Source organism: Bufo gargarizans, chromosome 8, assembly GCF_014858855.1.
Source record: "Bufo gargarizans isolate SCDJY-AF-19 chromosome 8, ASM1485885v1, whole genome shotgun sequence".
NCBI lineage: Eukaryota > Metazoa > Chordata > Amphibia > Anura > Bufonidae > Bufo > Bufo gargarizans.
Genome location: NC_058087.1, coordinates 14,167,367 through 14,179,637, shown reverse-complemented (window position 1 = coordinate 14,179,637; position 12,271 = coordinate 14,167,367). Strand labels below are relative to the sequence as shown.

At 50.3% G+C, this 12,271-nt stretch overlaps 1 protein-coding gene across 1 annotated transcript in view; it reads right to left on the bottom strand.

The window, feature by feature from the left end:
- Window positions 1–11,663, bottom strand: part of TTC21B (tetratricopeptide repeat domain 21B) — a 71,421-nt gene extending 59,758 nt beyond the window's left edge. The window contains exons 1-5 of the mRNA XM_044303163.1: window positions 11,472–11,663; window positions 7,003–7,132; window positions 6,811–6,921; window positions 573–739; window positions 355–477 (exon numbers count right to left, since the gene is read on the bottom strand). Of these exons, the coding sequence (XP_044159098.1) occupies window positions 355–477; window positions 573–739; window positions 6,811–6,921; window positions 7,003–7,132; window positions 11,472–11,663 (723 nt within the window). The remainder of the gene's footprint in view (window positions 1–354; window positions 478–572; window positions 740–6,810; window positions 6,922–7,002; window positions 7,133–11,471) is intronic.
- Window positions 11,664–12,271: the final 608 nt, after the last annotated feature.

Here is a 12,271-nt window from a genome sequence, read left to right as displayed (position 1 = left end):
TCTGGGTACCAAACATGCTGATTTTTCTCATTAAGACGCTTTGCACTCGCGGGGAAAAATCGCGCATGCACCCACAACGCCCGTGTGAACCCAGCCTTAAACTTCCCTAAAACTAATTAGTATGTATCTTTTCACACTGTGTCTGCAGTGTCCTTTTACTGTATGTGCCGCAACATGTGTTAAACTGACCCATAGGTTTATATTACACTGACGAAGGCCATTGTTTAGTGGTATATGCCTTTTTATGGGTATAGCTTCCTGGTGCATGCGACAGACACAGTGTGAAGAGTCCTTCAAACTGCATCAATCAGAAACTATTCACTAGGAGTGGTCACCATACTACCTTCATCTTACCTTTCCCATCATAGCAAACACATCCATCTCATTGTGCAGTCCTTCCTCCAAGTACTTCAGAGCCTTTTTGGCGTAGGCTTCTCTCCCACAGGTCAGATCCAGCCACCCTTTCAAAACCAATCCCTGCAAGACCAGACCTCGTAGTTTTATTTCCCCTCGGAAGACATTCAGCCGCTATTTGTTCAGGCTTTCCCACAAGACGGTGTTGTGCTACTTACATCTCTGTCTCCATTTGATATTTTGATCATCCTGTCAATATACTCCCGAGCTTTATCGTGACGCTCCACGTGCCACAGGAACAACCCCGCATAATATAAGGCTCTAGGTGACGCCGTCTTTCGATGTTCTTTCATCCGTATTTCCAGGTCTTGAATCGCTTCTCTGTCTGTACAAATGAGAAAATATAATTATCCATTTCAAATAAAAGATGGAATTGAGAGCGAAGTAATAAATGCTTCTGGACAGAATCCCCCTTTAGAAGCCGCTGTGTGGTGCATGGAGTTTTTTTTTTATATTATTATTTTTCATATTGTGGATTTTTTGTTTATTTTCTATACTTTGCGCTCCCCACCCCTATATGGTCATACAAGCCCCTAGAGAGGTTGTACAAGGCTGTTTAACCTCACTGTAGAGTGAATATGGGTCTGCCGAGACCCAGCAGCAAGTGCAGATACCCAGCCGCCAGCAATCGCCTGCCGCTTCCTGAACTGTATATACAGTCTATAGCTACTAGAGAGGGGTAGTTGATCCAGGGAGTTATTCTGATTGCCTGACTGGAGTCGGGAAGGAATTTTTTATTCCCTTAAAGTGGGGAAAATTGGCTTCTACCTCACAAGTTTTTTTTTTTTTGCCTTCCTCTGGATCAACTTGCAGGATAACAGGCCGAACTGGATGGACAAAACGAGATTTTTGTATAACTTACCAGTAAAATCTCTTTCTCGCTCTTTCCTTGGGGGACACAGAAGACCTTGGGTATAGCTCATCTCCCTAGGAGGCGTGACACTAAGTGAGAACTGTTAAGCCCCTCCTCCATCAGCTATACCCTCAGCCTGGAGAGAGAGACTGCCAGTTGCGTGTCCAAGTAGTGAGAAAAGGCAAAGTCCAACAAGTGGAAACAACAAGCCAACTACCCAACGGGTAAACAACTCGGAAACCGTGCAGAAAAAAAAAAAAAAAAAAAAACAATGAATGGGTGGGTGCTGTGTCCCCCAAGGAAAGAGCGAGAAAGAGATTTTACTGGTAAGTTATACAAAAATCTCGTTTTCTCGCCCAATTTCCTTGGGGGACACAGAAGACCTTGGGACGTTCAAAAGCAGTCCAAGAGGGGAGGGACCACAGCACCAAGGCGAAGCACCCGAAGGCAGCAAGGAAATGCCACCTGCAAAAACCAGGCGGCCCAAGGCAGCAGCCGCCGCCGAAGCCAGAGTACGCACTCAGGAGAACCTGGTAAAGAGTGCAAGGAAGACCGTGGCCACCCTGCACAATGACATGGCTGAAGCCCAATGCCTCCGGCCCCGGAGGCACCAACCGCTCTGGTGAAATGAACGGTGACACCAAAAAAACAGAACCATGCCCTTGAGCAGTAACCACAGCAATAGCCATTTGGTTAAAGCGGAGGAAAGCACCCAGGAGCCGTCAACCTTGGCGCGGACCTCCTGGAAACAAGAGACCGAGCGTCGACAAGAGTCGGAGATGTCCAAGCAAAAAACTGCAGACACTTCAAGTAACAGAGTCCCAGTCGCAGGTCCAGGCCAGACTGGAGAAGACCGAATCATGGGAAGAGAAAGGCAGAATTGGGTGAATGCCCAGCTTCCTAAAAAAACCCAGGTAAGACCCTAAGTCAGACAACAGAACCTGGACGAAGCACAGCCGGGAGCGAACACTAGCGTGCTTGCTGGACTCGTCTGGGCAGACGGGAGGAAACCCAATGCGAGTAAGCGCAGATCAGTGACACGGGCAAAAAGGTTGGTAAAACTGGTCCCGTCGGCCCCCGAGCAACGCCGTCCCGTATCCACGCGGAGTGGGGGAACAGATGGACAAACGGAAGGAACCGAAAGGGACCCGGCCAGCATCCAACAGACTCCAGGACAAGTCAGGCTAAAGTCCTTGTCGTTGTAGCCACCACAGGAAGGTGTTCTACAGTCCCAGTGTGGGGCTTGAAGGGTAATCTTGACAGAAGAAAGTAGGCCCGCCAGGCTACCGAGAAGGTAAAGTCCAGCAGGACCATCGCCCAGAATGGCAAAAAGTAATCTGCACCCAGCGGGAGGACAGAATGCGGCAAACCCGGTAATAGGCACACAGCTAGTACAGCCAGTGTGAACAATGGAGACAGTATGAGGTCATAAGGAACACCGGGACCATCCATATGAACAACCATGGTCTCCCCAGAGGGGAGGGCAGTGAAGGAACAGCCCCTGAAGCCTGGCCGGGGCAGAAGCCACATCGGAGTAAAACTGTCCCAGGAGAAGCCAAAACAGAGCCGTCGAGAGAAAATAGCCGAGAAGACGGATGACACCCTCCATGCACAGGGTTATCCTAGCATTAAGTGAGTGTGCAATAATCCACCAAACACCGAATTTTGTGAGAGTACAACTACTCCGCCAATGAATGGGGACAAGTACAAGTCCAGCACAGCATATACAAGGACAGTAGCACCGTATCCAATGGGAGTGCAAGCATTCCACCCATCTTAGAGGCCAGCAACGTATCTGGTGAGAGTGCAGTATGCTGCCCAGAAGGGGGAGCCATGCCCATGGCCAGTAGTGCAACCAGGGAGAATGCGAGCACCCCGCCATGGATGGGGGTCATGCACCTGGCCAGCAGCACACTGGCGAGAGAACAAACACAGTCAGTGAGAGTGTGTATATGTTGCCTGAGGAAAGGAGACATGCCCATGGCCGGCAGCGAATCCAGTGAGAGCGCCGTACACCGCCCACGGAAGGGGGAACATGTATATGGCCGGCAGTGGATTTAGTGAGTTGCAAGCATCCCACCATGGAAGGGGGTCATGCACACGGCCAGCAACTTACCGGCGAGAGAACGACCCCAGTCAGTGAGGGTGTATGCATGGCGCTTGAGGGAAGAAGGCATGCCCAAGGCCGGCAGCGAATCCAATGAGAATGCAGCATACCGCCTATGGAAGGGGGTTATGCACATGGCCGGCTGCCCAGCACCATAACCAATGAAGTGCAGTATTCCGCCTAAAGGAAGGGGGTCATGCACAAGACCGGCAGCGAATCCGGTGAGTGCAACATTCCGCCCCTAGAAGGGGGTCATGCACAAGACCGGCAGCGAATCCAGTGAGTGCAGCATTCCGCCTATGGAAGGGGGTCATGCACAAGACCGGCAGCGAATCCAGTGAGTGCAGCATTCCGCCCATGGAAGGGGGTCATGCACAAGACCGGCAGCGAATCCAGTGAGTGCAGCATTCCGCCTATGGAAGGGGGTCATGCACAAGACCGGCAGCGAATCCAGTCAGTGCAGCATTCCGCCTATGGAAGGGGGTCATGCACAAGACCGGCAGCGAATCCAGTGAGTGCAGCATTCCGCCTATGGAAGGGGGTCATGCACAAGACCGGCAGCGAATCCAGGGAGTGCAACGTTTCGCCTATGGAAAGGAATCACGCACATGGCCGGCAGTGAATCCAGTGAAAGTGCAGCGTTCCCCTATGGGAGGGGGTCGTGCACCAGACTAACACCGTATCTGGTGAGAGTGCAGATTCCACCCATGGAAGGAGGACATGCACAAGACCGGCAACGAATCCAGTGAGTGCAGCATTCCGCCTATGGAAGGGGGTTGTGCACATGGCCTGCAGCGAATCCAGTGAGTGCAGCGTTCTCGTGCACATGGCCAACACCGTATTCGGTGAGAGTGCAGTATTCCACCTAAGCGGGGGGTCATGCACCAGGCAAGCCTGCAACCCGAGAGAGTGCAGTATCCCGCCTAGGAAGGGGTTGTCATGCACATGGCAGGCCCATAGCTGGAGGGTGACGAATTCTGCCTACAGAAAAAAAGAGAGAGCGCATGCACTTGGCCAGCGCTGTATCCCGGAGAGGGCAAGAACCACTTAGAAGGGAAACATGCACCAGCCGGGGAGTGCGACACCATGCCGCTCACGGAAGGAGCACGCATACAGGCGGCACTACTGAGATAAGGCTGCAGCGTCCTGCGCAGCGCACAAGAAATCCATTAGTTAACCATTTTATGTATTTCTAAATAAAAAATAAAGAAGTGCCACCATACAGGTGCCCAGCATAGAAAGGGGGTCATGCACATAGAGGGGGGGGCGCGCCAGCCATATAGGCCCATCGGGAGCCGCCGGTACCCGAAGGGTTAACAGCGATCCAACCTGGAAGAGAGGAGGAGGCGGCGCCGCGATCCCCTGGGGGCGGGGAACCTCCAGGCGGGAAGAATTCGCGCCTGGAGAAGTTCCCGCCCCCTCCAACAGAGGCCGGAAGTTTGCGGCCTAGCAGGCCGTGAAGCCGGGGCCTACATTTTCTGCGGCACCCGGCCGGAGCGGACTGCCTGTACAAACCGGCCGCGGAAGCCCACCCCGCGGACCGGAAGTCAGGGGCCCGGGTGGAGCGCCGGAATGCGGCCCAGTAGGCCCGAAGCCTGGGCCAAAATTTGCGGTGCCCGGCCGACCGGAAGTCGCCGACGGCCGGCCGGAATCGTTGGAGCATCGTGCTCAAGCCAAATGCCGGCCGCGGGAGTCTACCCCGCAGGCCAGAACAGTCGGGGGCCGGGAAGGAGCGCCGGAGTGCGGCCCAGCTCGGAGGTGCGGCCCAGCAGGCCGGGAAGAAGCGCCGGAGGTGCGGCCGAGCAGGCCGGGAAGTAAAAACTCAAGCAGCACTGCCGTCAGGAAAAGGCCCCCGGCCCAGAGCAGCGCATCGGTAAGGGGATGGGGGGGACCCTGAGACCGGGTGCCCGTGCGGATGCGAGCACAGCGTTCCCAGGAGGGACGCTGATAATTGAAGGGAGGCGATGTGGCTGCCTATTCGCAGCATGGCTAGAATGTCCCATGAGGGCCAGAAGGGAGGAGAGGGAGCAGGGAGGAGATTGTCGCCCCGCAGCACCCCAGGGGCCAGCCTAGGTCCAGCAGTGACAGAAGGGTCCAGAGGCCCAGTATGGGGGGTCAGGCACGCAGGAGACCAGGGTGGGGGGTGGGGGACGTAGGGCTGGAGAAGCCACTCTCTCACCATAGTCGTCTTCACCCTCGGTCCATTCCAGCAGGGTCGCCCCTTCAGCTACTGGCACCGTAGTGGCAGGACGCTGGGAGAGGGACTTGGCGTGCGGGCGACCCTTGCGCTGGCGGGATGTAGGGGAGCTGGGCTGCCCTGATCCACCTTGTCTTCTGTGGGGGAGGCAGCAGTGCGGGTGACCGACACTGGCGCAGCTCAACCCCGGGAGAAACAGAGAGGTCTAGTGCGTCTCTGTTGTCCCTGATGATCTGGAACAAAAAGAAAAGAAAAAAGTAAAAATTAAAATTTAAACAAGGAGAAACCAGCCCTGCAGAGCAGGGAGTGTCTTGCCTCCTTGGACACTAAGCAAAAACTGGCAGCCTCTCTCTCCAGGCTGAGGGTATAGCTGTGGAGGAGGGGCTTAACAGTTCTCACTTAGTGTCACGCCTCCTATGGAGATGAGCTATACCCAAGGTCTTCTGTGTCCCCCAAGGAAATTGGGCGAGAAATGTCTTTTTTCGGCCTTATATACTATGTTACTATGTTACAGAGCTCACTTAAGTGATGTGTATACAGCAATAGAGGCAGAGATGGCGAAAAAATGCCCCTGCCTTCTCTATGGGAAGCCCAGCTGTCACTGGCTCCCCACTCCCGCATGATCTCTGTGAAGCTGCTGACTCTCTGCAAGAATGTTCAGAAATGTCCTTGCCGCATTCAGTGCGGACCACCCAGATGTTTGAAGTCAATGGGTGGTCCAGAAGTGATTAAGAGGGTTTCTGGAATTGAGGGGGAAGGGGGGAGGGGGGGTGCATCACATTTGCCCACAGATTGTGACCCTAATTCACCCGAATGGGGATGAGCTGCAATATTAGGTACAATCTCAAATGGATTTTCTGCGACTGTTGCGTCGCAGTCGCAGCATGTTGCAGTGCGACACCATAGACTGTCATTATAAAAATTGTCGCGCAACATTAGTGCAACAAAATGTTGCGCAACAAATGTCGTCGTGTAGACGTAGCCTTAGGCTAGGTCTACACAATGACATTTTGTCGCACCAATGTCGCGCGACAATTTTTATGATAGTCTATTCGCAAAAAATCCATTCAAGATGAATTTTTCTGCGACTGTCGTGTCGCCGTGCGACACCATAGACTAACATTATAAAAATTGTTGCGCGACAAATGTTGCAGTGTAGTTGTGCCCTATGTGTCGCACGACAATACATGTCGTCATGTAGACCTAGCCTTAATCCTCACATTCATTGGAGATGATTACCTGGTTGCGAACTTTTCTTGTGCACATAAATCAAAGCCATCACAGAACACAGAGAAACGTCCACTTTGTCTTTTATCATCTCCAGTTCTCGGATGGACTCGGACACTTGATCTGCGACGCATAGATTAAAGCATTATTGATATGACTGAGGCTTCACACCAAGAGGACTAGCTAAGCAAAATACTATATTACCTTCCATTAACATCCCAAAGGCCCGGAAAAAGAGGAATACCGGATCATTAACGTAGTCCTTGAGACACTCATTAGCTGCGGCCTGCACATGATGAAAGTACTTTTCCTGGCAGTAATAATTGAGTAATGCCTGAAAAGAAGAAACAATTAGTATAGTGAGTGCTTTCTAGAAATCCCTAGACAAAGAATATCTGCATACACTCGAGTTCAAAACAATATATCCCTTTTCCTTCCAGCATGGCATACTGGGTAAACACATACTGCACCATTACCTTGCGCACGTGGTAGTATTACGGCTTTGTACGAGCAGCGATTTAGCACTCGTAGACTTGTATGGAGCTCAATTGTGTCTTTGGTGTACATATGAAGACGTCAAGTGAACAGCCATGGTGTGCATACCGTTAACGTAGCATAACGATCATACCATTAGTATTAGGATGACCGTGGTCATTAATAACCATGTATCCGGTATATACCTTATGGTAGCCAAAAGCACAACATTTTCTTGTGCTGTTTTGGCTGCTAGCAGTTCAGACTGTACTATGCTGTCCTTATATAGGACAACCTTCAGTTAAAGGGGTTCTCCAGGAATAAAGACTTTTTCTGTATTGCCTGCAGCCTGTCTCTTAAAAGGGGTTGTCACATTTATCCATATTGCCGCCTTTGCTGGTTTGATTCATTTTTCCATCACGTTATACACTGCTCATATCCAGGGATTATGACCAATAACAGACAAAACCGGAATACGGTTGTGAATAGAATGCAAGTTTTAAAAAAATGAATAGCTCCTAGATGGGTCAAGCCCAGGCACTCGGCATATACACAAATATAATAGACAAATGTATATCCAAAAATATATCTTTATTGAAATCGATAAAACAAATAAAAAGACGCATAAATTGGCAAAGACAAACACAACCACATGGAGAGTGCACAAAACACGTTGGGACGTCAACTTATAGCATTACATGTAATGGAGAAGGTGGGATGGAAAAACGAGTATAAATAAATACATAATCAAACCATGTGGCTCCCCCACCCAGGGGTCTCTAGGAGGTGCCACTAGCCGGGTCTGTATTGTGTATATGTTGTGAATCATGTTTTTTTTATCTAGGTGGGAGAGCCACATGGTTTGATTATGTATTTATTTACAGTGATGGCGTCCGCATGCGAACATATGCGGGCTGCCATCTTTTTTCACAAGTCCGGCAAGGCACACATAAGCCCTTACCTGTGCCGCGAGCCAGTCTAAAAACAAGTGCGGTCAGCGGGAGCAGGCAGTTCCGAGAACAGCCACCGGGGGCCTTTATCGGGCTGTTCTCGGAACGGCCTGCTCCCGGTGACCGCATTTGTTTTCAGACCGGCTCGCGGCACAGGCAACGGCTTACCTGTGCCTCGCCGGACTTGTGAAAAAATATGGCAGCCCGCATATGTTCGCGGGTAAACAATGCGAACTGGCCATCACTGTTTATTTATGCTTGTTTTTCCATCCCACCTTCTCCATTACATGTAATGCTATAAGTTGACGTCCCGACGTGTTTTGTGCACTCTCCATGTGGTTGTGTTGGTCTTTGCCAACTTATGCGTCTATTTGTTTTATCGATTTCAATAAAGAAATATTTTTGGATATACATTTGTCTATTATATTTGTGTATATGCTGAGTGCCTTGGCTTGTCCCATTTAGGAGCTATCCACCCCGAAATCCAGCAGCAGTGGTCATGCTTGCACACTATAGGAAAAAGCGCCAGCCTCTGGTGGCCGGGAGCACGCATAGGCACGTGTGTGCAGCAGCTCTCGTCCCAGCCACCTCGTATCTGCGCGGCAGCAGTGGCCGCAACCCCTGGATACGAGCCGTGTATAATGTGATGGAAAAAATAAATAAAAAATCAAGCCAGCAAAGGAGGCAACATCTATGCACATAACTTTGTCTACATGATAAATGCTACTTTCTAAAGTGAGACAACCCCTTTAGGCTAAATGCACATGATCAGGATTGCATGCAAATTTGTTAATCCACCCCGTAGGTCATGTAAAAAAAAAAAATTCTGTGCAGATTTTGACATATCAAGCTGATTTTAAAATCCGCAGAATTATCAATTTATTTTATTTTCCTGACTGCATTTTTTCTATTCACTTCAATAGGGAGAGGAAAATCCGCACTAATTGATGCAGATTGACCGCACGGATTTCCCTGCGAACATCTGCAGATTTCAGTGCAGATTGTCCGCACATAAATCCCGATACGTGCATTTGCTATTAAATAGAAGACTCATACTTACCTGCTCCCCACCCCTCCGCGCTGGCTTACGCATGCCCATGGCCAATTCTCTGGCCTGTTTACGGACTTGGTCACATGCTCTGCTGCAACCAACAGCTTTAGGCCCCATGCACACTGCCGTGTTTCACAGCCGTGTGCGGGCCGTGGAACCGCGGCCTGGATCCCTCCTGAGAGCAGGAGCGCACGGCGTCACTGGTTGCTATGACGCCGTGCGCTCCCTGCTGCCGGCACAGTACAGTAATACACTGGTATAGATCATACCAGTGTATTACTGTACTGTGCCGGCAGCAGGGAGCGCACGGCGTCATAGCAACCAGTGACGCCGTGCGCTCCTGCTCTCAGGAGGGATCCAGGCCGCGGTTCCACGGCCCGCACACGGCTGTGAAACACGGCAGTGTGCATGGGGCCTTAAAATAATCTTTATCTGGCAGTGCACTTTATCACCCCAATCGTGACTCCAGTATATAGCGAAGAAGGACCGGCACTCACTTTCTTGACTATATGAAGAGGCGTTTATTTAAGGCATAATAGCATCATTAGTGAGTGCCGGTCCTTCTCTCTATACTAGTGGGATGCCTTCCCTGGACACATGCACCACATGCAAACCGCAGTGCCGACCCATCTTCTTCAATACCCAATGGTGACTCTGTCAGGCCACATACACTGTGTAATCGATACTACCAACATTTTAAAAGGGTGCAGAAACGGTGGGAACCAGAGGAGCTCTAGTGCATCACCGTGAGATCGGGTTACAGATCAGGTCAAGCTAAACATGAAGGACAATTGTGCTTCGCTTGTACGTTTGATAAATATTAACAATCCTGGTGAAAATATTTACTATAATCATGCAAAAAGAAGCGAATAGGTAAATAAATAAAGATACAAAGAAATAATAAACATGAGGGTTTTATTCATGCGGTGTAGAGGTGACAGTAATGGGAAGAGGACAGTTTGGAAGGCGGGCGCTGACCCTCTGTGCAGTGGGAGACCGGCATTGGTGACTAGATGTATGCCAGATTAAAGGGGTTTTCCAGGAGTACAATATCAGATTGGCAGGGGGTAGACTGCCGGCACCCCCACCGATTTGTTCTCGATTTACCTGGAAGCCATCGATATATTGCAGCTGCGAGCGGTGCGGTTACAGCTGCTCCATCCTATTCAATAACATCCACACAGAATGTAAAACGCAGCAGCAGCAAAATCTGCTCGCGTTACATGCAGATTTGCTGCATACTTCATTCACCCTACGTATTGCAAAAGGTGCAATCCGCAGCGTAAACAGACACGTGCGGACCAGAAGTCAAATTATTTATTTTTTACGCAGCATGTGGCCGAGGCTGCGGAAAGCCTCATCCCCTTTGCAATAAGTCATGGATTTGCTACCAGCAGCGTAATAACCGCCACATGGGAACACACCTAAAGGGCTTGTCTCACGTCAACAAATGGCCTTTATCATGTAGAGAAAGTCAATACCAGGCACTTACTAATGTATTGCGATTGTCCATATTGCCTCCTTTGCTGGATTCACTTTTCCATCACATTAGATTAGACACTGCTCGTAACCAGGGGTTATGACCGCCTTGTAGTCCAGCAGTGGTGGTTGTGCTTGCACACTGTAGGACAGGGATCAGCAACCTTCGGCACTCCAGTGGCTGTGAAACTACAACTCCCAGCATGCAAACATACTCAGCAGTTGTCACAAGTCCCACAGAAGTGAATGCAGCATTCTGGGATGTCACTAATCCCTGCTTTAGGCACACTCCCACGGTCCTGACCACCAGGCAGGCCAGCACTTTGTCCTACAGTGTGCAAGCACAACCACTGCTGCTGGATTGTAGGGTGGTTATAACCATGGAAACGAGCCGTGTATAATGTGGTGGAAAATTGAATCCAGCCAGCAAGGGAGGCAATATGGACAATCACAATACATTAGTAAGTGCCTTGTATTACCTTTCTCTTCATGATAAATGCCATTTGCTGCTGCAGTCAGACAACCCTCTGCCCAGCAGTCAGCGCCTCCAGCTTTAGCGCACAATAAAGCACAGGAGACCTGTAATGATAAGCCCTATGGAAGGATGTGTATATACAGGAGCCATGCTAGAGACGCCTGCAGCTGTGCACTGTCCGGGTACACACTACAGTCATCTACACTCCGCACTGCAGCAGTCAGTAAGTTGCAGACGCTCCCACCTGGGCACTGGAGGAGGAGGCTGCAGCATCCTGCAGCCATGGGGCCGGTATGCCAGGATGCTGCCTCAGACCGAGCGGACACCGCGGACAAATATTGACCAGTCCTGTGAGCCCGCCCACCGGATGTACGCGCCAGACGCGCCTAACAACACTCGGAGCCCTAAGGAGACAACGTTTACGTAATGACGTCATCGCCACTCAACGTTCTCCAATAGGCAGTGTAATCATTTTCGAACACTAGAGAAAAGGCTGTGCTATTCGCTCCACGTTATAAGGTGTCTTCTTTTGCGTAGTAAAAAGGCGCGCATAACCTTAAACAAAAAATTAACTGGGCAATAATAACATTTAAAAAAAAACGCTGAGATTCTGTAGTTTTTTCTTGTGTAGCAGGGAATGGAGATCCTCAGATGATTTGTACTATCATTATGTGTTTTTGTTTTTAACTAAATACCTGTAAATTAACCTCTTGGGGATTACATTTGTTTTGGTCCTTGAAGTGGTTGTCTGACCCCAAAATAAGTTTTACCACCAGTGGCAAAAGTGTTTAACATTAAGAAAAAATGCAGTCAACCAATTCAACCCTGCTCCTATCCAGCGCAGTGCTGTGGTTCATGTCACTGGATCCTTCCAGTCCCTGGAGGTCTAGAATGTACAAGCTCACGTGCACTGCTGCAGCCATTCACTGGCCTCAGCAGTGATGTGTGAAGTGCCACATGCCCACAGGGGCTCACTAGGGTTGCCACCCGTACGGGAATGACCCGGACAGTCCGGGTTTGTAATCCTGTACCCGGGTACAAGCC